Below are 24848 nucleotides of genomic sequence, written 5' to 3' on the forward strand. Positions count from 1 at the left end.
ACATTTTTCAATAAGATGTTTACTTTTCTACAACTTTCTATTTGTTTTTAAAATTGAAATTTGTTCCTTCTGTTTTCAAATTTAATAATAACCATTGTTACACACAGTTCTGTTCCTGAAGCTTATTTCTGACAACTCCATCTAACAACATCATGTCTTGGGTTATGCACAGGCTGCAAAGACGGTTGTGGCAGCGTTCCAAACAAATTGAGGTAATCCTGTATTGGCACCATAGCTGCCTTTTACTGTTTGTTGGAAAGAACCAAGCTAGCAGCACACACTGCATTTGTTTGCACATCCCTTTCACCAGGTTGTCAAAGACCAATACATGATCCCTTGAAGCACTCTGAAATTTAATAGCTGGACATCAAGAACTTTGAATCTCATTGTTGTTTGTCTCCCGTATCCCGACACAATTCTCCATTCACTACCAAAATGCAAATCTCTATTTTTTCCCTTTTTTTAATGTGTTAAAATTATGAACTTTTTACTCATTGTATTTTCTAATGAATCGTTGTTTTTGTTGTTGTTGATACCATTTGTCATTTAGCCTCAGGTCAAATGATTGCACAGACCTTTAATCAGAGATGTTAAAATATTTAAGGTATAAATCAGTGGTTCTCAACCTGGGTCCATATGGCCCCTAAGGGTCCATATAAGATTCTTGGGGGTCCACACAACAAAGTTTACTTAGGATCCACAATAGTATTTAAGGTCCTCTACAAAAATTTTGCTTTAGATGTGTGTATTGGTGTTTATTGCTAGAAATAGTGAGGTTTTGTTCTCTAACATTTTAGTGAATGTGTCAAGAACAAAATAAGAATTTTGAAAGGAGTTTCCATAAAACTAGTTTCTAAACATCAAATGGTTATGTGGGGTCCACCATAGTAAAATATTACTCAAAGGGATCCATAGATAAAAAAATGGTTGAGAACCCCTGGTATAAGTTAAGTAAAAGCATTTCCATTAATTTCAGTTGCTTGACCAACTGAATTAGCATGTAAGTGACTAAGCATTCTACAAACACACATAATGTTAATGCAACCCTCAGATAGAATCTGCATAACCCAGTGTGAGACAGGATAGTACCTTTGAATTACAGGTATGATCTATTTGGTGGCCTTCTGCAAATCAAACACTGTACCAAGCCCACCTTGTTTGGAAACAGGTGAGGATTGGTGACAGGAAGGGCTTACCTGTGTACAAAATCTTCCTTAACAAATAAATTCTGTCTGCCCCATGCAGGTACGAAAAAATGGATGTTAAAAACGATGATGGTAATGAATATGCAAACATACATAACTTTTGAGTATGCATTTGGACAATATTTTCAAATGGGAAAGTTCATTATCTTAACTCCATTGTTGGTACTAAATTTAGTTACACTGTGAAGATAAAACATTACAGTGTTAATAACTTCTAGTTGAAATGTCTGTTGTCTGTACAAGAGTGCTAGAGCCTTCTGGAAAGTTTAAAGTTTAATTCTGAATTATCAAAAAATTATTCTGTCCACATTTATTATAGCTAATATTATTATTATTATTTTTCAGTTAACTTTCTTAAACAGCATTATTATGTCATATGAAATTGGGAATTTGGATTTGTATGTGTCGCATTCCTAACATTGACACCTGTCAGTTCCCTCCCAGATTTTTGCAACTGCAGTCAGGAATTGTTGGATATAAATGGCATTCTTTTGCTATCAACAACACGGAAGTCAGCACTACAAGTGAAAAGTGGCAATACTTTCAACAAACAATGGGGTCCCTTTGTTCTACCTTCTAGAAATAGCAACAAATTATCTTTTAAATCACTTTGTACTATTTTGAAAAAGGGAAGGACTCGTTAGCCAATGTACTCCTGGTCACCTCTAAACAGAAGAGATAGTCATTGGTTTTCTCAGTCAGGGCTGACTTGGGACTATTCAGAAATAGCTGCTATATTACATAAAAAATTGCATTTAAATCATGTTGTATTATATTTCTTGTGAAGACGAAATTTTAATCTAAAATGTTAAACATCCTCTTTGCTGTGTTTCTAATCATTAGTGAGCACCTTAGAGCTGGTTCTGATTTCCATTTAAAACCATTTCATTTTAATTATCCTACTAACATCTTCAAGAAAGCTATGAACATTATAACTTCTAATTTCCATCACTTCTAAAATACAAGGACCTAGTCATTAGCTTTCTTCTTCAGATCCAAAATGTTATCAAGCAACCACATAGAGGCCCTTTCCCTTGGCTCATTTTTTTCTAATGCAGCCCATATGTCCTGAAGCTGTATACGTGGAAGGACTTAAATTCAGCACTACAAGTTAAAAGAAATCCACACCAGTTGTACAGCTTTGAGCTGTATCTCACCTTGGTGGTTGTTTAAAGGTAGGCAGGATCTACCATTCAGGAGTTTAAGTGCCTGTAGCATGACACATCATAGACTAATGATATTTATAAACAAAGCTCTCTGTTTGCTTAAACCAGCTGCAAAGTTATGAAATTCAAGACAACTATTATACAAGATGTTGATAAAAGAAAAAAAAAAAAGAAAAAATAAGCAAGCAAACAAACACAATGTAGAAGTGGCAATTTTTTTAATTTTTTTATTATTCTGAAGAATCAGAACAGAATTAATTATCTTATCTATTAAGCTTTGGTGAATCATTCATTATCAGTGCTATTTAATATGATAAATGTTTGCTTAATTTAAAGTAATTTATCTATTTATTTATTTATTTATTTTTTTCTTAACTAATGTTATACTTTCCCAGGTGTTTTCTAATTAGAAATGAAATGCTTTTAATATTTTGTTATAAAACAAGAGCACTCAGAGAGCGCAAACCTCCACCAAGGCAACACTAACGTCCTCACAGTGATTAGCCACAGATGATTTTTAAAATGAGAATATCTGAAATAAACTCGACTACTCTCACAAACAAGAATATTAAAAATGAGCCCAACCACTCTCAAAAATTAAGTTAAAAACAGGAAAAATGATCCAGAATCCTTGTACAGTACTTGGTCAATCTCAAAATCTAATCAGTTTGTGCCAGTCAGAAGGTCAAACATCCCTGAATGTTTCATCCAAATCCATCCAGTGGTTCTTGAGATAACTTGTCCATAGACAAACAAACAAACATGATCGAAAACAATAACTGAAGAGATGGTGGCGTGGGTTTCCACCCCGGCATCCGAAACTCAGAGTTTTATCATGGCTACCGAATAAGTGTCACATATTATTTACATAGGCCACTGGTTTTAAATTGATGTTGATTGAATTAATATTCAATTTATCACCCTCAGTATATAAATATATATACACACACACACATATATATATATATATATATACACACACACACACATATATATATATATATATATATATATATATATATATATATATATATATATATATATATATATATATATATATATATATATATATATATATATATATATATATGTATATATATGTATGTATGTATATATATATGTATATACATATACACGGCAGGTTTCAAATCCACTCACAAAGCTGTGGTCAGCCTGAGGCTAGAGTAGAGGACACTTGCCCAAGGTGTCATGCAATGGGACTAAACCCGGAACTATGTGTTTGAGAAGCAGGCTTCTAACCATACAGCCACCATATGTGGTGGAATCGTTAGTGTCCTAATACTACAAGGCATTTAATTACATCCCAAGATCATTGTGAATAGAAATGTTACCAAGGTCAAACTTTATCTTGTATCTCTCCAGAGCTCATTAGCACTCATAACTAATTGTGACTAATTCAGTTTACTATGCCCTTTCTCCCTTTTCTCTTGCCAATGAGGAAGTCTATGTGTGGTCACTAAAACTCTTAAAAACAACAGTCAAATCTCCCTCTAGATAATGGAGGACATTATGCCTATAAATAACAAAAAAAAAAAAAGAAAAAGAAAAAATATGATGTGATCATGGATGGAATATCTTTGGTTATAGGTCAGCTTCCCCAGGACTGATGTGGGACAAAATAGCAACAATAATACTCCTTTTTCTGAAAATTTGTCTGACCAAAATTTGATCATCATCATCATCGTTTAACGTCCGCTTTCCATGCTAGCATGGGTTGGACGATTTGACTGAGGACTGGTGAAACCGGATGGCAACACCAGGCTCCAGTCTGATTTGGCAGAGTTTCTACAGCTGGATGCCCTTCCTAACGCCAACCACTCAGAGAGTGTAGTGGGTGCTTTTACGTGTCACCCGCACGAAAACGGCCACGCTCGAAATGGTGTCTTTTATGTGCCACCCGCACAAGCCAGTCCAGGGGCACTGGCAACGATCTCGCTCGAAAATCCTACAGGAGCCAGTCAGGCGGTACTGGCAACGGCCACGCTCAAAATGGTGCATCTCATGTGCCACCCGCACAAGAACCAGTCCAGGGGCACTGGCAACGATCTTACTTGGCTTGCCGGGTCTTCTCACGCACAGCCCATTTCCAAAGGTCTCGGTCCGTAGTCATCGCCTCGGTGAGGCCCAATGTACGAAGGTCTTGCCTCACCACCTCAGCCCAGGTCTTCCTGGGCCTACCTCTTCCACGGGTTCCCTCAACTGTTAGGGTGTGGCACTTTTTCACGCAGCTATCCTCCTCCATTCTCACCACATGTCCATACCAGCGCAATCGTCTCTCTTGCACGCCACAACTGATGCTTCTAATGTTCAGCTTTTCTCTCAAGATACTTACACTCTGACGGGTATTCACATTGACATTACACATCCAACGGAGCATACTGGCTTCATTCCTTGCAAGCTTACGTATGTCCTCAGCAGTTACAGCCCATGTTTCACTGCCATGTAGCATGGTTGTTCGTACGCATGCGTCATACAGTCTGCCTTTTACTCTGAGTGAGAGTCCCTTTGTCGCCAGCAGGGGTAAGAGCTCTCTAAACTTTGCCCAGGCTATTCTTATTCTAGCAGCTACACTTTCAGCGCACCCACCCCCACTACTAACTTGGTCGCCCAGATAGCGGAAGCTATCGACTACCTCTAGTTTTTCACCCTGGAATGAGATAGAAATGATAGTTATGATTATTATTATTATGAGGAAAGTAATGAGCTGGTAGAATCGTTAGCATGCTAGACTAAATGCTTAGTGGTATGTCACTCATTTGCGCATTCTGAGTTCAAATTTTGCCCAGAGCCACTTTGCCTTTCATCCTTTCAGGGTCAGTAAATGATGATGATAATGATGATCTTAGGGTAGAAATAGTACTCTGACTGAATACCTTGGTGTTGCAGCATTTTTGTTGTTGTTGTTGGCACTCCGTCGCTTACGACGTCGAGGGTTCCAGTTGATCTGATCAACGGAACAGCCTGCTCGTGAAATTAACGTGCAAGTGGCTGAGCAATCCACAGACATGTGTACCCTTAACGTAGTTCTTGGGGATATTCAGCATGACACAGTGTGACAAAGCTGACCCTTTGAGTTACAGGCACAGCAGAAACAGGAAGTAAGAGTGAGAGAAAGTTGCGGTGGAAGAGTGGAGCTGGGTTCACCACCATTCCTTGCCGGAGCCTCATGGAGCTTTAGGTGTTTTCACTCAATAAACACTCACAACGCCCGGTCTGGGAATCGAAACCACGATCCTATGACAGCAAGTCTGCTGCCCTAACCACTGGGCCATTGCGCCTCCACGCAGTATTTATTCCATTGCAGCATTTATTCACATATTAACTAGGGTCTAACATGTGTAATACAGTGAACTGAAAAAGACTTAGATTAGTTGAGATTATCTGTGCAAAATTAATCGATAAAATTCCCTCTGTGCAAAAATGCAAAAAAAAAAAAAAAAAGTAGTAATAACAATAAAAGGAATTATTATAAATAAGATGAATTAATTGAAATTTTTAGACAATTTAGAAAATTCAGACAATTGTTGATCTGGTCTTTAAAAACCAACCAGTGAAAGTATTGTTTACATTATTAAGCCTAAAAAAAATGGGGTGGTTTCAAATAGAGCCTTTTGGTTATAGGTCTGCATCATCAGGGCTGACCTGAACTAGGGCTAGACAACTACAACAACAGTTTTTAATCAACCAAAGTGTTAATAGTCCACCACCTTATCACCACTCAATCATTTTGCCATCTGTTATAAATAGCCCCAAATATTTTCATCTTTTATTTTTCCTAGTAACTTGCTGGTCATTGTTAAATTGTTGTTTTTTTCTGTTAATAAACCAGTCAAATGTGAATTGAGATTTGGTTAATATTATTAGCTTCTCATTTCGTTTTGGTTAACTTTACTCTGAATTGCCTGTGTTTTTTATCCCTCCCCCCACATCCCCCGTGTTCTTACGATTTACATTAATTTTCCTTTCTTTCTTCAGATTGCACCTAATCTTACATTGCAAGAAGAATTTATTCATCATTGGAAAGCCATAACTAATTATTTCATAGAAAACAAAGGTAATGAAACAAAAAAAAAACATTGCTTTTTTTTGTTAATTCTTCCTTGAAAACAGCCTCTTTATTATATTAGAGCTGGTTTAACCCTTTAACATTCAAATTACTCCATCAAATGTAATGCTTATTTATTAATATTATTTTGAATTAATCATACATTATCTCATAGCTTTGAAATTTTGATGATTTCATCATCATCATCATCGTTTAAAGTCCGCTTTCCATGCTAGCATGGGTTGGACGATTTGACTGAGGACTGGTGAACTAAATGGCTGCACCAGGCACCAATCTGATCTGGCAGAGTTTCTACAGCTGGATGCCCTTCCTAACGCCAACCACTCCGAGAGTGTAGTGGGTACTTTTACGTGTCACCGGCACGAAGGCCAGTCAGCCGGTACTGGCAACGGCCACGCTCAAAATGGTGTACTTTACGTGCCACCTGCACAGGAGCCAGTCCAGCGGCACTGGCAACGATCTCGCTCGAATGTCTTTACATGTGCCAGAAAGGCGACACTGGGTTGTATATTTTTTGAATGACTTTGTAGAATAGGTGTGAGGCCAGATCTGGCTAGTTTGAACATAAAAACAGGTTAACATATTTTGGCCTGATATGACCAGTTTAAATGCTAAAGGGTTAAATAATTCATTTGTGAAATTTGCGTTTGTATTTGTGAACTTTTGTGTTTTCTGTTCTGATCATTTCCAAGATAATGTAAACGTATTCCCTCATGTATTCCTCTATGGCAGTTGAAACTGCTGTTAGAGTGCCAGACCTTCGTTGTATCTCCATAACTGACAAGGAAGTCTGATGCCTCCTTTGCACATAACTAGAAATTTCCTAGTTGTTGGTGTATGTATTCAATAAAAAAAAAAAAGATGCATGGATATTATGTGCATAATGTTGTTGGTACATGTATTCAGTAAAAAATGTGTTTATATTGTGTGCATAATGCATAATGAACATGTTTGACATTGTGTGGTACATTTACGTTTTCATCATCTTTATCCCTTTTGTTGTTTCTGTGTAGTCCCACATTAACTCTGTTTTAGCAGATATAGCCTTCATCATCATCATTAAACATCTATTTTTCATGCTGGCATGGGTTGGATGCTTTGACAGGAGCTGGCAAAGCTAGGAGATGCTCCAAGTTACATAGTTAGTTTTGGCATGGTTTCTTCAGCTGGATGCCCTTCCTAATGCCAACCACTTTACAGAGTGTACTAGGTGCTTTTTATGTGGCACCAGCACCAGTGCTTTTTACCTGATACCATCACCAGTGCTTTTTACCTGATACCATCACCAGTGCTTTTAATGTTGCACCATCACCAGTGCTTTTATGTTGCACCATCATCAATGCTATTTATGTGGAACCAGTACCAACAGGATCACCAGACATGTCTGTTTTATTCATGATGGCATAGGTTGGCTAGTTCTACACCATTGCAAATTAGCATTTTTCTTAGTCCTCTATCACCTCTTCTGGTGAGTTTCCAAGTCCTGAGATCTGACCCCAGCATAACTTTTCATGTTACTCTTAATCTCAGTCAAGAGTATCTTGCAATCAACATGTTTTTACCCAGCATGTCTCGCCCATTCCCATTATATGTTCATACCATTGTTTCTGCCTCTTGATTGCATATATCAGCTTTGTCCCTGTCACAACATGCATGTTCCTATTGTACGTCTAATCCTCCTCATTTCCTCTCCAGCATCTCCAGATCTGCGTTCAATGATTTTGTCTCATTACCATGCTGTAGCACATCCCTTTCGCATGAATTCTCAGAGTCCACCTGTTGCACATAGCGAAAGAGCCTTTGTTGCTAACAGAGGTAACATCTCCCTGAACTTTTACCTCATTTTTTTACTCTAACTGTTATATTTTCCTAATAACCTTCACATCATTAAAATCACCTCCATCATTGAGTAACCACATCATCTTGGTTACACTGTAACTGGAAAAAAACATGGGATTGTCATGGCTAGAACATATTAAATCAAAGCCTTGTTCTATATAAGCTGGCTTAGGGCTAAATAACAAAAGCTTAAAACATGTAGTGAGGCTCTTCTTCGTGAGTTTTCTTACTGCTTGCTATTCTCACATATTTAATGCATCTGAAAGCTCTTCTCTGTCAATCTGCCAAATATTCCTGTCACACAAGTTTTTTTTTTTTTTTTTTGATAATTTTATAGGGAGTTCTCAGTTGAGCAGATCTTTGATCAAAAGCATTCCAGCCATGATCATCCTGTTTTCTCAGAAATAATATCTAGGCCTGCACTATCTAATCATCATCATCATCATCATCATAATTCCTTTTTCCATGCTGGCAAGGGTGGGATGGTTTAACAGGAGCTGCAGTATAGGAATGGTCATATTTTTGCTGTAGTTCATGTGATTGACTAAAACCTCCTAAATTGCTGGCCTTGTTGCTTAATTAGAGATTATTAATTAGAACAATAAATTGGCAGAATCTTGTGAGCGTTTGGCAAAATACCTTGCTTTATTTTGTCTTCTATTTTTAACTTGTTTCAGTCATTAGACTGTGGCCATGCTGGGGCACCACCTTAAAGAATTTTAGTTGGACGAATCAACCCCAGTACTTATTATTTTTTGTAAAGCCTGGTACTTATTTTATTGGTTTCTTTTGCTGAACTGCTAAGTTACAGGGATGTAAACACACCAACACTGGTTTTCAAGCAGTGATGGGGAGAGAACCACACAAATGCACACGCGCGATGGGCTTCTTTAATTTTCTATCTACCAAATCCACTCACAACGCTTTTGTTGGCCCAAGGCTATAGTAGAAAATACTTGCCCAAAGTGCCACACAGTGGGACTGAACCCAGAATCATGTAGTCAGGAAGCAAACTGCTTACCACCCAGCTACACTTGTACCTATCCAGCCATGCCTGTGTCTATCCAACCACACCTGCACCTATCTTATTTGGTCACATTCTCAATTCAAATTTCACCTAGGTCAGCTTTGCTTTGCATCCTTTCAGGACTGATTGAATAAAGTATCATTCAAGTAGTGGGATCCAAATTTCAGGCCTTGTATCTATTAGAAACAGTTTTGGCTGTAGGTTAGCAGAATTGTTAGATCACCAGACAAATTACCTTGTGGTATTTATTCCTGTTCTGATTTCAAATCCTGTTAAAATCAGTTTTACCTTTCATCCATCCAGGGTTGGTAAAAATAAGGTATTATTCAAGTACTAGAGTCAGTTTAATCAGTTAAAGTAGGGGGTCTCCGAAAGGGGTCTCAGGGAGTAGCATCCCTGGCTTCCTGAGCTAGTTTTCCACCACATTTCTTAAAAATAACGGTAGAGGCCTTGGTTTCAGGACCACTCATGTCTAGAAACTGAGGTTGGGGGTAAACAAGAGCATGTTCCTCCGTAGAAAATCCAGCCCCAAAAAAGCCTCATGATAGCAAAGGAGAATGGGCACCAGCAAGCCCAAAGGTTGGCATTGAAGTAGATCCAGCCACCCCCATTAACGGGTACAAAATCCAGACTTAAAACACTGGATGATGATGATGATGATGATGAAACCCTTCTTCTGTGTACTTCTGGCCTTGTTCTATGTTGGAAGCAATTATACTTAATATTGTTTTTTTGGGGATGGTAATAGTTTTTGCCAATTAACCACATGTATTATGTGCGCGTTCTTCATTTCAGCTTTATTATTCATCATATTTTAGTGTCGTTTGTGTGAAATCTTTTTGTCACACATCCTGTGACCTCCTCAGTGACCTCTTCATCCCACCTCTCTCTTCCTGTCTTGTTTGGCTCATTCTGTCTTTCTGTGCTGTCTTGTTCTTAACTGTGCATGTGTTTGCGTCTATATCTCAGACTGACTAAACAAAACAAGAGGGGACACATGGGTTGGAGAGTTGCCGAAGAGGTCACAGGAAGTGTGACGAAAGATTCCAGAGTAAGGACACTAAAATAACAATAATAATAAAGATGAAATGAAGACTAAGTACATACTGTGCATGCACGCATGTGGATAATTGGCAAAATAATGAAAAATAATATGGACCATCATCAAATATTAATTTCAACACACGAAACTCTGCCAAATTTAGATTGGAGCCTGGTGTTGCCATCCGGTTTCACCAGTCCTCAGTCAAGTCGTCCAACCCATGCTAGCATGGAAAGCGGACGTTAAACGATGATGATGATGATGATGATGATTTCACATCAGAAATCTTGCAAAGGCAGTGAGCTGGTAGAAACGTTAGCATGCCGGGAGAAATGCTTAGCGTTTTTTCGTCTGCCGTTACGTTCTGAGTTCAAATTCCGCCGAGGTCGACTTTGCCTTTCATCTTCTCGGGGTCGATAAATTAAGTACCAGTTACACACTGGTGTCGATGTAATCAACTTAATCCCTTTGTCTGTCCTTGTTTGTCCCCTCTATGTTTAGCCCCTTGTGGGCAATGAAGAAATAAGAAATCTTGCAAAACAAATATCATGCATAAATGTAAGAATTATTATTATCTTATGCAAAATGTAGATGATGGATTAACTTTTTAAAAATCCACCTCTGTTTATTTAACTTGTATATCATCATCATTATCATCATCATCATCATCACTTAACATACTGACATGGTTTACCCTGTTTAACATTCATTTTGGGTTTTTTTTTATTCTTGCAAGAATGGCATGGTACCTGTAAATTTGGTTATTCTTATATGTTTGGAGGATCGTTTTTTGTTTTTTTAATGGGTGCTAATTACTTGGTTATGAAGTTGAGCTGAGATCTAAGGTCTACAAAGCAGCCTGAAGTAAGTGGATTCAGTGTGCCTTGGCTCAATGCTCAAGACTGTTGGCGCTGAATCAAAGAGTTATTCAGTTCTGTTGTTTAACCTGCTCAGCAGTTAAGTCTTCTTACACAAACAAACTCCTTACTGTCTTTAGAATGAGAAACTGTATCATCATCATCATTGTCGTTTAACATCCGCTTTCCATGCTTGCATGGGTTGGACGATTTGACTGAGGACTGGTGGACCAGGAGGCAACACCAAGCTCCAATCTGATTTGGCAGAGTTTCTACAGCTGGATGCCCTTCCTAACGCCAACCACTCCGAGAGTATAGTGAGTGTTTTACGTGCCACCGGCACGAGGGCCAGTCAGGCGGTACTGGCGACGGCCACGCTCGAAATGGTGTATTTTACGTGCCACCTGTGTATTTAAAGCAATATATCTTTGGAAAGCTTGACTCATTATAAAGATGTGACAGCAATGTCAGAATACACTCCATATATAATTTTTCCGATTATCTACCTCAGAGGTTCTCAACATGGATGGTAGTGCTCCCCCAAGAGGGCACTGGGCATGTTGAAGAAGGTGTTAGGCTTTAGGGAGTGTTAAGGTAACATGACATTCTAAATTTTACCTATAGTATTAATTATATTATACATGATAAAACTAATAATTGTTATTAAAATAAAATGAGATCTCGTCAGGTACAGAAAAGTCATGAACTTGCAATGTGTAAATTAAATTTATAGTTTTTGTCTTTATTAATTTTTTATCATTTAAGTAAATAGATAAATAAATAAATAAATAAATTTAATAATTAAATTTACATTAAATATTTTTTATCGATTATAATAAGTAAAGACTACAAAAAGTTTTTTTCAGAAATTGGATAAAAAATCAGATTAAGCCCTTTGGCAGCTTAGCTGATTTGGGAAAGTTGGCAGGAGGTCAAAAATTTAAAATAATTACGAAGTCAATAATTATAAATTCATTGCTAAAAGCTTATACAATCCATTTTGAGTGTAAAATGAAAAATTATCATAAATGTTTAGTTTAGTCATGACACCATGCTCACTAGTTAGGTGAGCATGAAGCATAACAGCTGCTTGAGGTTCTCATTCTGGGTGGTACTCCCCCCAAGGGAGCACTAGGCATTTTGAAGAGGGCATTAAGCTTTAGGGAGTGGTTAGGTAACATAATTAACATACTTAATTTTACCTATAGTACTAATTATGTTGTACATGATAAAACTAATAATGATTATTAAAATAAAATAAAATCTCATCAAGCACGAGAAAGTCATTAACTTGTAATGTGTAAATTAAATTTACAACATCTGTCTTTATTAATTTTGTATCATTTCACTTTTAAAAGTTGATACAATCCATTTTTAGAGTAAAATTTATAAATTGTCATCCATTTTAAATTAGTTTAGTCATGATATCTCACTCACCACTTAGGTGGACACAATGCATAACAACTACCGTAAATCCTCGAGTCCGCCCTTGAGTATAATACACAGGGGATTTTTAGGGGGCTGTACCTCTGAAAAACCTAAACCTTGTGTATAATACGCACCCCTTCTCTAACTTGAGTCAAGGAGGTCTATATAACATCCTTGGTTTGTAAACGTATATACGGTAACGTCCTTTATTATTAGTGTATATATAACATAATGCAAACGTGTAGCTTTTCTGTGCACTTTGTTAACAGAAAATAAAGAAATAACAGTAATAATGTCGGTGAAAAATAAATATTAAGTAAATTGCCTTTACATATTTATCACTTAGAAAATTTTGCTTAGAAAATATTTTTCATTTTTAACCTCGTATATACTACGCACTAGAAATTTTGACCTTTAAATTTTGGGGAAAAAGTGCAGATTATACTCGAGGATTTACGGTACTTAAAAGGTGGGAAGGGTACTACAATAAAAAAAAAAAGAAGGTTTAGAACCATTGATCTACCTTTTCACCATTGGTCTACTCCAACTCCATACGGAGTTGAAGCACTGTTTGAAATCGGGAATATGTAACCAGTAGCCAAATTTCATTTCTGTACATTGTATTTCATATTATATATGGAAGAAAGGGTTGAAATATTTTTTTTTGTTTTTATTACTATCCCTTTCATTGCTTGTAACTGTCTTGTTTAAACTATTTCAGATGAGAGACTGCCTGCAGACCAAACAAACCTCCCAAGCCATTTGGAACAGATGTTGTCTATACTCCAGCAAGAAGAGCAGACATGTGAATCGGGTAGCACTGGGCCATGCATGGAGTACATGCTTCACCACAAGCTGTTGGAGACTCTTTACACACTGGGCAAGAATGATGTAAGTACTCTTGCAACTTAGTAACATGTAGGAAGACCTAATGTTTTCAGCCCTACCAACCTGTTTGATCTCCTTCTCCTTTTCTTTGTGATCTGCTTTTTACCCTTTCTTTTTCTTCTCTTGTTAATATTTTTTCATTTGTTCATTTTTACATTCATTTTTTTTTTTTTCATGCTAGCATATAGGTGTAGGAGTGGCTGTGTGGTAAGTAGCTTGCTTACGAATCACATGGTCCCGGGTTCAGTCCCACTGCCTGGCACCTTGGGCAAGTGTCTTCTACTTTAGCCTCGGGCCGACCAAAGCCTTGTGAGTGGATTTGGTAGACAGAAACTGAAAGAAGCCCATCGTATATATGTATATATATATATATATATATATATATATATGTGTATATGTTTGTGTGTCTGTGTTTGTCCTCCCAACATTGCTTGACAACCTATGCTGGTGTGTTTACACCCCACGTAACTTAGTGGTTCGGCAAAAGAGACCGATAGAATAAGTACTAGGCTTCCAAAGAATAAGTCCTGGGGTCGATTTGCTCGACTAAAGGCGGTGCTCCAGCATGGCCACAGTCAGATGACTGAAACAAGTAAAAGAGTATATGTTTGATGAATGTATTATTGAGGCATTGTTTCACAGCCAGATTGCCCTTCCTGTCACTAACCATTTCCTTATAAGGGATCTCTTCTTTTACATGCCTTCATTGGTGCACAGCCAGTGGATGATTTCTTGGAAGGAGAAATAACAAGTGTCACCACATACACACTCTCTTTACACTCATTTCCCTCCATGTGTTATTTCTTTACTCCCCACAAGGGGCTACACACAGAGGGGACAAACAAGGACAGACAAACGGATTAAGTCGATTATACCGACCTCCAGTGCGTAACTGGTACTTATTTAATCGACCCCCAGTGCGTAACTGGTACTTATTTAATCGACCTCCGAAAGGATGAAAGGCAGAGTCGACCTCAGCGGAATTTGAACTCAGAACGTAGCGGTAGACGAAATACCGCTAAGCATTTCGCCCGGGGTGCTAACGTTTCTGCCAGCTCGCCGCCTTTCGTGTGTGTGTGTGTGCATGCGTATGTGTAAAAAGAGAACACAAACAACATTTAAAATTTACAACAGTTGTTTCAGAAGAATTTTAGTGATGTGTTCATAGATTACATCATAACATATAATCCACCATCTTCAGATAAACTTTTAAACCAGTGAAATGTCAAATGGGGGAGACTACATCAAACCAGATGAATCCGGTGTCATTGAACCAGATTCATGTAATCTCACCTGTTTGACATCTTACCTATTTAAACTTTTACTTGAAGAATGTGGATTATATGTTATTATGTAATCTATAAATACATCAATAAACTTCTACCGAAACAGCTGTCATGAATATTAAACACCAAGACCACACCTGGAACCAATCCCAGAGTCAAATGTACAGTTTAAATTTCATTTGGTATTTACATATCTACTGTATCCTACCAAAACTTGATACCTTCATTGTTGTTTACCTCACTGGGAAATCTATGTTATTGTACCTAGCCATTTCTGGCATCCTACATGTTGATATGCCTTGGTACTATTGAATTCTTATAACTAATTCATATATATATATATATATATATATATATATGTGCCAGTGGCACGTAAAAAGCACCATTTGAGCGCGATCATTTCCAGCTTTGCCTTATGGCACTTGTGCCGGTGGCATGTGAACAAAACATTGGACTAACTCCTGTGCAGGTGCCACATAAAAAACACCATTTGAGCGTAGCTGTTACCAGTACCGCATTAAAAAATGCATGTTTCTTCAAGAATACCCAGTCATTCTTTTACTTGTTTCCTCTAATGGTGGTAACGACAAGCATTACTTTTCCAATTAACCTTCCATATCCCACATGTGTACACACACACACACACACACACACACACACACACACACACACACACACACACACACACACACACACACACACACACACACATATGATAGGCTTCTTTTAATTTCTATTTACCAAATTTACTTACAAGGCTTTCGTTAGTTCAGAGCTATATACAATCGACAACATTTGTCCAAGATGCCATTTATTGTGGATTATCAAACTTTCAGCTGTTTTGCTGTACCTGTCTGGTTTTACTTATTTCTTGTGTTTTTGTTCATTTTTTTTTCTTCTTACCTCTAGAGTCCACCTGGGATGAAGCAAGTTGTTCTGTCATTTTTCACACGACTTTTGACCCGGATCAAGCAGCCTCTCTTACCACATATCAATGTTCACAGAGCTGTACAGGTAAAGTTTTTGTGATGTTGGTTCTTTACTCAAAATGAAAGGAAAGCACTCTCTTATAATTTAACATTTTTCACTTGTTGTTGTTATAATTTAACCTCAAGTCAGTCCTAAGTGAATAGAACTATGATCATCAACATTCAAGCCATGACATCCTAACTTTTTTAAACATAGATTATCTCATCCTACATCATCTGGTATGTCTTTCCTATTTTAAAAACTGACTTAGAGTGTGATTTGAGAGAGATTTGGCTGTTATTTCTAGCATGGTTAATAATCTATGTGGAGGCTCCTTCATTGGTGTATTTTCCCTAGTCTTTGATTTAGGAAGTGACTCTTCAGCAAAATTAGCTTTATACACTCCACTATGACTTCTAGTGTGGAGGCGCAATGGCCCAGTGGTTAGGGCAGCAGACTCGCGGTCATAGGGTCGCGGTTTTGATTCCCAGACCAGGCGTTGTGAGTGTTTATTGAGCGAAAACACCTAAAGCTCCACGAGGCTGGAGTATGATAGCAGGACAGGAACAGTTGTCTTGCTGTAGGAAAGATACATGGCTACCCTGCCTCATATAAAGATAGATTAAAAATTGTGATAAGTTCGCAGGATATACCCGCATAATGCAGTCTGCACAACTGTAAAAAAATTTCACTGTTATTGTGAAATATTATCCAGTTGTAAAAACTCCTCAAATCTATTCAGGTCTAAGTGGCCAATTTGCTCACCATATGTTATGGATACAAAACTTGGGTAAACCAAGGTTTACTTTAGATTGTCACAATTACAATCGGTTTCATTCATTATTTATGGTTGAATTGTGGCAGACATTTGCAATAAAAGCTTTCCTTACGATGCTTGCAACATGTGAAAATGGATGTAGACTAGTTTGTAATAAAAAGTTATTTTGTCATTTGATGAAATTGAAATCTATCTTTTTTTCTTTTTTTTTCAAATTTTGTATAGCGATTGATTAAAATATGTGGTGAAATTAAGTCTGGACCATCTGAAAATGAAGAAATTCAGTTTTTGTGTACATTATGTGCCAAAATCAAATCTGATCCATACTTAGTAAACTTCTTTTTGGAGGTTAGTATAAATTTTTATTCACATAGGCATGTACATACATACATACATACATACATACATACATACATGCATGGATGTATGCATAGCCAAATAGTAGCATATTTTCAACAAAATATACAGTATAGGCGCAGGAGTGGCTGTGTGGTAAGTAGCTTGCTTACCAACCACATGGTTCTGGGTTCAGTTCCACTGCGTGGCACCTTGGGCAAGTGTCTTCTACTATTGCCTCGAGCCGACCAAAGCCTTGTGAGTGGATTTGGTAGACGGAAACTGAAAGAAGCCCGTCGTATATATGTATATGTTTGTGTGTGTGTTTGTCCTCCCAACATCGCTTGACAACTGATGCTGGTGTGTTTACGTCCCCGTAACTTAGCGGTTCGGCAAAAGGGACCGATAGATTAAGTACTAGGCTTATAAAAGAATAAGTCCTGGGATCGATTTGCTCGACTAAAGGCAGTACTCCAGCATGGCCACAGTCAAATGACTGAAACAAGTAAAAAGAGAGTAAAGAGTATGCATTCATTCACATTCTATGCCTATATATGGTCATGGATTGGCTTTGGATTCACTGAATCAGTAGAGTGACATACAGAATAACTTGACGTATGTGATTCTCTTTATATTCTAAATTTAAATCGTACTCAGATTGAATTCATTCTACTGATTCTGTCAATCGACTGCCAATCCATGACTAGATATATACATAAAATGTGAATAAATGGATATTGTATATTTTGTTTGAAATGTGCCACAATTTGGCTGGAGGATTCATGAAAGATAAATATAGGCTGAAAAACTCTTTACATGTAGTTGTTAGATCTGACTGTAAAAGATGCCAGATAACTATGGTAGCTGCTATGAAACTTATGGTGGAGGGGAAAGACATGTATTCAGTGCTTTTCCCCACAATAAAAATAAATATATGACTGTTGTATACAGGTTGGCAACAGGAAGAGCATCCTAATATAAACATCTAGCACAATTTCAGAAATTTATTATGTGCATTGGAAAAGGCCACTTAGAAGGCCTCCACGATGATGGTAAACAATTTAGTCAAGCAATTTGGGTCAAGACGAAAAAGAATGGCACAATCAAGACAGTTGGAAGTGCATTGTGACCAGCAGTGTATAACAGCATCTGATGTCCTGGTTGATACTGTGATTGTGCAGGAGCAACATGTGGAGATGAATGTTGTTGTTTCCATGCCAGTTTTGAATGCTGAGTATATAACTAAAATTCATGATAATTTGAACAAAAGAATTGCTTTAAATTATTTCAAGGTTAATTTTTTATTTCACCTTTTTTTTTTCTGTTTAGGTCCCCAAGAATTCAGATGGACCAAAATATGCACAGCTTTCACCTTTGTCACAAATGGGGCCAAAGTCATCAAAGCGTTCCTTAGAGTATTCCATTGTGAATTCATTGTTGGCAATGTGCTCCAGTGAGGTAAGTTTCACTATAAATTATCTTTATTCTACTTTCATGTGTATATATATATATCTGCCAGCATGGAAGACAGATATTAAATGATGTTGATGGTGATATGTACATACACATTTGCGCAGGCATAAGATGATAAGATGTGATTAAAAGTTCACTTTCCAGTCACATGATCTCTAGTTCAGTTTCACTGTGCAACAATTTGGGCAAGTGTCTTTCACTATAACCTCATGTCAACCAAAGCCTAGTGAGCAGATTTGAAGATAAGAAACTGAAAGAATCCTGTTTTATATATATTTATATATATTAAATGTAAATTGAAAACAGAACACAAAGAATATCATGGCACACATGTTTCAAGCTTTATACACAAACTGTCATTACATCAGTATATAAAGGATGGTTTAAAGCTATCTTCAGCCGCAAACATTTTCAGTCCCAAGATTACATCACAAAGAAAAAGAGAGAGAGAAGGGAAAGTCCACTTAGTATTATCCATTATAATAGGCTTATCCTTTAAACTGTTATATCTGCATAAATATTCGTTGGTATTCAGAAATCTGCCCATTCTGTACCACAATTCAGCATAGTATATATATATATATATATATATATATATATATATATATATTTGAATGAAGATGTGTGTTATGTATGGAAAGGTGTGTTTGTTGTGTCTCTTTGTTTTGATGTTGTGCATTAGTTTAAACGAACATCACTGTCAGGCAAAGGCAAGTGATGCCTTCCCTTTGTTTCCAATCTAAGATGAAAACATATCCAGCTTTATTGGAGTATTACCATGCTCGGAAACAGGTGAGGGTTGGTAACAGGAAGAGCATATAGTTGTAGAAATTCTGTCTGATCCATGCATGTATGGAAAACGTTTGTAACCTATGAGATGTAATTAGCAGAGGAAATGGTTGCTCTGAAAGCATGGTAGCGAAGGTAAGAAAGGGTTGTGAAAATGTTCAGGAGCTATTACTAGTGCTGGCAATAACGGTATGTTTCTTCAAACTGAAGGGCAGATTGTATTGTGCTTGCTGTAGAACTGTAATGCTGCTATGGACTTGAGAAAATTGGGAAAAAATGAAACCAGCATACTTTGGTGGATGTTCAATGTAAATGTACATGAATGATATGATAAAGTACTCATGGTTATAGGTTCAAATCCCAATGTGTGGCACCTTAAGTATCTCCTATAGCCTTTGGTTGTCTAATGTCTTGTGTGGAATTATTTAAACTAGTCTATATAAGGCATCATCATTGTTCTACATTTGCTTTCCATGCTGTCATGAATATATATATACTTACATGTATGGTTGTGTGTCTTTAAAAAATAGTGTCAAAAAATAAGCTATATTTTATTCAAAAGTTCTTTATTTTAATGGTAATTTTATTTCTCCAAACAGGATGGAAGAGTTGCTGTGAAAGCTTGTGAAGGTCTAATGTTGTGTTCAAGTCTTCCAGAGAAATCTGCTGTTACCTGTCTCATAGAAAATACTGACTTCTGTGCCAATCTGACCAACCGTCTCATTAAGCTCTACCAACGTTTACCTTCTACAGTCAATCCAGATGACCTAGATGCAGTTTATGCAAAATGGGGGTAAATAAAGTTTGTATTTTCCATGACTACAACTGAAGTGTGTTTTGAACTTAGGATCAGATGGTCAAACTTTGTTACTAAAGCCATTTTATATTGTGCCTCTGAGCAAAGCATATAACCCTGCTTGTTCCTCTTTGTGTGAATGTCAAAGAATGGATAACAAGTTCCACTCTTACTTTATGGTGTAGTGGTTGCAGGTAAGAAGACCATCCAGCTGTAAAACCAGTTGGTCTTGGCCAAAGAGACCAATTGAATAAGTACCAGGCATTAAAGACAAAAAAGTACTGGGGTGTGTTGATTACTTGACTAAAAATTCTTCAAGGCGGTACCCCAGCATGGCCACAATCTAATGACAGGAGCAAGTAAAAGATTAAAAGTTAAAAATATATCCTTTGTGCAGTCTCTTGACCTGCTAAAAATAACAACTAAAGGTCCTTCATGTTGCACCTTAAAAAGTAAATGGAGTTGGTGAATAAAGTACCAGTCGATTGTAAGAGTTTAGCAGATTTGTTAGAACATCAAATCTGAGTAGTTGCATTCTGAGTCTAAATTCCATAGATGTCCCTGGCCATTCATCCACCATGGGTCCTCAACTAATTATGAAAGTCTCCAGCCATTGTCACCAACGAGGATTATGGCCGTCAACTACTTCAGTTGTATCTAGGTTGTAAAGGATAAAAGTCTTTTTTTTTTTTTTTTTTTTTTTACTAACTTTCCATTTGTTTCTAATTTCCAATTATTATATTTTCCAGGTTGGATGGAATATCTGAAACTGAAAACCAACAAACTTTTCCTGGTAAACGCAATGTTGTGTCTTTCCTCTCTTGGCTTGATTACTGTGATCAACTAATCACTATTGCCAATCCCACAGTCGCTCGAGCTTTTGCTAGATTTATCTACAGCAACTTTCTCGTAGCATTCATTGAACCAGCCATCATGCAAACGTAATTGTATTTTCTTGTTCTGATTCAATTATTCTGTGCCAGTTTCTTCTTTTAATCAAAATTTGGACATTTTATTTTAATTTAATTTTTTATCACATCAAAAGAGTGGCTGTGTGGTAGGTAGCTTGTTTCTTTATTGCCCACAAGGGGCTAAACATAGAGGGGACAAACAAGGACAGACAAAGGGATTAAGTCGATTACATCGACCCCAGTGATAACTGGTACTTAATTTATCGACCCTGAAAGGATGAAAGGCAAAGTCGACCTCGGCGGAATTTGAACTCAGAACGTAGCAGCAGACGAAATACCAATAAGCATTTCGCCCGGCGTGCTAACGTTTCTGCCAACTCGCTGCCTTAAGTTAATATTTTAAAATCAACCTTGCAGATAAAGTATGCTAATCTCTTCATCATCACCATCATTTAATGCCCATGCTGGTACCACATAAAAAACCCCCATGTTGGTGGCACGTAGAAAAGCACCTGTACCAGTGCCACACCAAAAAAGCATCCATGCTGGTTTCACGTAAAAAGTACGCAGTGCACTCTGTAAAGTGGATGGCATTAGGAAAGGCATCCAGCTGTAGAAGCCATGCCAAAACAGACTGGGACCTGATGCAGCCCTCTGACTTGCCAACTCCCATCAAACCATCCAGCTAGTACCAGCATGGAAATTGGATGTTAAGTCATGATGATGATAATGTTCCATGCTGGTGTAGGTTGGATATTTTAATAGGATCCAATGGGTCCAAGGACTGCATTGTGCTCTATTGCCGACTTTGGGATGGTTTCTATGGCTTTCACATGACTTATTTGTTGTTCATACACTCATCCTTTCGGTGGCTGAGGCTCCGGTTATAAGATACTGCAGTGATGCATGATTTACCACACACTGTTGTAGTAGTAGTAGTAGTAGTAGTAGTAGTAGAGAAAACTTAAGCTCCCTTCCTCTTCCCTTGTAAAAATGTTTGGAAAGATAGCATTTTTAGGGTTATGCTATATTTTCAAACAGTTGAGGTTGCAGTTGCTGCTTTAGAAATGTCAAATAACTGAGCTAAGCACTTTCCATTATTTAGTTTCATAAGAAGGTGGTGAGCTGGCAGAATCGTTAGCCCCGTTGGACGAAATGCTTAGCGGTATTTCGTCTGCTGCTATGTTCTGAGTTCAAATTCCACCGTGGTCGACTTTGCTTTTTGGGGTCGATGAATTAAGTACCAGTGAAACACTGGGGTTGATGTAATCGACTAGTCCCTTTCCCCCAAATTTCAGGACTTGTGCCTTTAGTAGAAAGGATTATTTAGTTTCATTAGGCTGTGAGCTGTTAGAATCATTAACATGTCAGACAAAATGCTTAGTGGCATTTTCTACTGACTCAACCTTTCTGAATTCAAGTGCTTCCAAGGTCCATATTGCCTTTTATCCTTTTGTGGTGGTGGAGGGGGTGTCAATAAAATAAGTACCAGTTGAGCACTGAAGTCAATGCAGTTGACCAGCCATAAATTTCAGGTCTTCTGCTCATAGTAGAAAGGGTCAATTAGTTTCATCAGGATGGTGAATTGGCAGATTCCTTAGTGTATTGGACATAGTATCTGGAAGTATTTCTTGTCATCATGGTTGTAAATGAGCATCACCATCATACAAGCAATGCTCTTTGCTTCCAGTCTTCCATGAATAACGTCTGTCCATGGGGGAAAAAAAAATTACCTTGCTTGGAAACAGGTAAGGGTTGGTGACCAGACAGGCATATGACTAGAGAATCTCTGTCAGCAGATTCTGTCTGACCCAGCCGAGCATGGAAAAATGGACACTGAAATGGTCTTGGTGAAGAGTTGTGATCTGCTTCAAAATGTGACCATTCTATGAGTTTGATTTTATCTCTTAAGTAACCTCATGTATTTTGCCCTGCAGGAGTGAGTCTGGTGTGGTGGCAGCTACAGCTTACCTTAGGCGGTGCTTAAAGACTGTTGTGTCAAGTATTTTGCTGTCTGGTAAATATCCTTTTATTATTTTTTTATCAATTTTTGCTCTTTAAATTCTGAGTTCATATTCCATTTGGATCAGCTTTAACTTGCATCTTTGTTCAGGCCAATAAAATAAAGTGCCAATCAAGTACTGGGGTTGATTTAACTGACTCACCCCCCTCCCTCAAATCTCTGACCTTGTTCCATTATTCATCATCACCATCATCATCTTTTGACATCCATTTTCTATGCTGACATGGATTGGATGGTTTGACAGGAGCTGGCAAGGCTGGAGGGCTGCACCAAGGCCCCGGTTGTCTGTTTTGACATGGTTTCTATGGTTTGTTGCCCTTCTTAACATCAACCACTTTACAAAGTGTACTGAGTGCTTTCTACATGGTGCCAACATGAGTGCTGTTTTATGTAGCACTGGTACGAGTGCTCTTTACATGGTACTGGCACAGGTGCTCCTAACGTGGCACTGGTATGTTTGTTATTAAGTGGATTCACAGAATCATTAAAGCATCAGCAAGAATGCTTTGCAGTATTTATTCTGGTGCTTTACTTTCTGAGTTCAGATCCTGAAGTTGGTTTTGCTTTCATCCTTATAGGGATGTTAAAATAACTGTCAGGTATGGAGATCAAAGTCATTGAAATCGTTGTCACTTCTCAAAATTGCTGGTCTTGTGTCTAAAATTAAAAATTATTATTATTGTTTTTATATATGAAATGAGTGTAGTGGTAAGAGTGTTTTTAGTATAAATCATTCATGGGCAAACTGAATATGTTGAAAATGTAATTCTGGATAGATTATATCAAAAAAAAAAAGGCTTGACAATCATGGTTGGAAAGCCTTTGATTAGGGGTGACTTGAGACTAAAAATCAACATACCTCAAAAACTGTGGTTTTTTTGTGTTGAATTTGTTTTGTCTTTTTTTTTTTCTTTTTTTTAACAATGTTGATTTTATAAAAGTATTTTGTCTTTAATTAAACTAAAATTTATTGTTTTTGAAAATGTGTTTCTTATTCCTGTAGAATTTGTGCGTTTCATTTTGGGAGATGAGAAGAAACCTGAAAAGTCCCAGGAGAGTTCTTGTAAGATGAAGATGCGCCTCATAGAAAGATGTAATCACTTGTCTGAAGAGGTACTGCAAGATATTTTGGCTATGACACTTTGATCAATTTTCCTTTTACATGAATATTAGTGAACACAGAGCTTATCTTTTTGTACACAAGAGAAATAGATAAACTGTGGTGCTGTTATATTCATTTTGATTTTAAAAACTGTTATTTTCTCAGTCCAGTAATAGTGTTATTGTGGAGGCGCAATGGCCCAGTGGTTAGGGCAGCGAACTCGTAGTCATAGGATCACGGTTTCGATTCCCAGACTGGGCGTTGTGAGTGTTTATTGAGCGAAAACACCTAAAGCTCCACGAGGCTCCGGCAGGGGATGGTGGCGAACCCTGCTGTACTCTTCCACCACAACTTTCTCTCACTCTTACTTCCTGTTTCTGTTGTGCCTGTAATTCAAAGGGTCAGCCTTGTCACACTGTGTACACGTGTCTGTGGAGTGCTCAGCCACTTGCATGTTAATTTCACGAGCAGGCTGTTCCGTTGATTGGATCAACTAGAACCCTCGACGTCGTAAGCGACGGAGTGCCAGCTACTAATAGTGTTGTTAATAATCATTTAATAAATTACTTTACTTTATCCTACATTTAATTTATTTTCTTGTTTTTTTTTGCAGATTTCTTTGATATCACTGAAGCTTTTTGATACTTTGTTACAAAAGAATTGTAGCTTCATTGTATACAACTTGGTGCTGCGTAATTTAGAAGGAGGGAAACACATTCAGTCAGGAGTTTCCTGTCACTACAGTTTACAATCTAAATGTCCTGCATCTTTGGCTGACACTGTTTTTAGCGATTCCATAACTATAGGTAGGTAGGAGTATTCCTACGATACTCTGATATTCCATAA

At 37.5% G+C, this 24848-nt stretch overlaps 1 protein-coding gene across 9 annotated transcripts in view; it reads left to right on the forward strand.

The window, feature by feature from the left end:
• The window catches only part of LOC106867784 (FHF complex subunit HOOK interacting protein 2A), a 56485-nt gene that overhangs the window by 14133 nt on the left and 17504 nt on the right, over positions 1 to 24848 (forward strand). For 3 of the 9 annotated variants that reach the window (XM_052975833.2, XM_089341495.1, XM_089341502.1), the window contains exons 2-11: positions 6368 to 6446; positions 13373 to 13542; positions 15735 to 15839; positions 16798 to 16920; positions 18238 to 18366; positions 19770 to 19963; positions 20716 to 20907; positions 22815 to 22894; positions 23904 to 24013; positions 24616 to 24808. In XM_052975833.2, coding sequence (XP_052831793.1) covers positions 6368 to 6446; positions 13373 to 13542; positions 15735 to 15839; positions 16798 to 16920; positions 18238 to 18366; positions 19770 to 19963; positions 20716 to 20907; positions 22815 to 22894; positions 23904 to 24013; positions 24616 to 24808 — 1375 coding nt within the window. Of the gene's footprint in view, positions 1 to 107; positions 213 to 6367; positions 6447 to 8153; positions 8274 to 13372; positions 13543 to 15734; positions 15840 to 16797; positions 16921 to 18237; positions 18367 to 19769; positions 19964 to 20715; positions 20908 to 22814; positions 22895 to 23903; positions 24014 to 24615; positions 24809 to 24848 lie in introns of all 9 variants that reach the window. The other 6 variants (XM_052975820.2, XM_052975828.2, XM_052975823.2 and 3 more) reach the window with 3 other exon arrangements.

This window comes from Octopus bimaculoides, chromosome 2, assembly GCF_046866305.1.
Source record: "Octopus bimaculoides isolate indiv1 chromosome 2, ASM4686630v1, whole genome shotgun sequence".
NCBI lineage: Eukaryota > Metazoa > Mollusca > Cephalopoda > Octopoda > Octopodidae > Octopus > Octopus bimaculoides.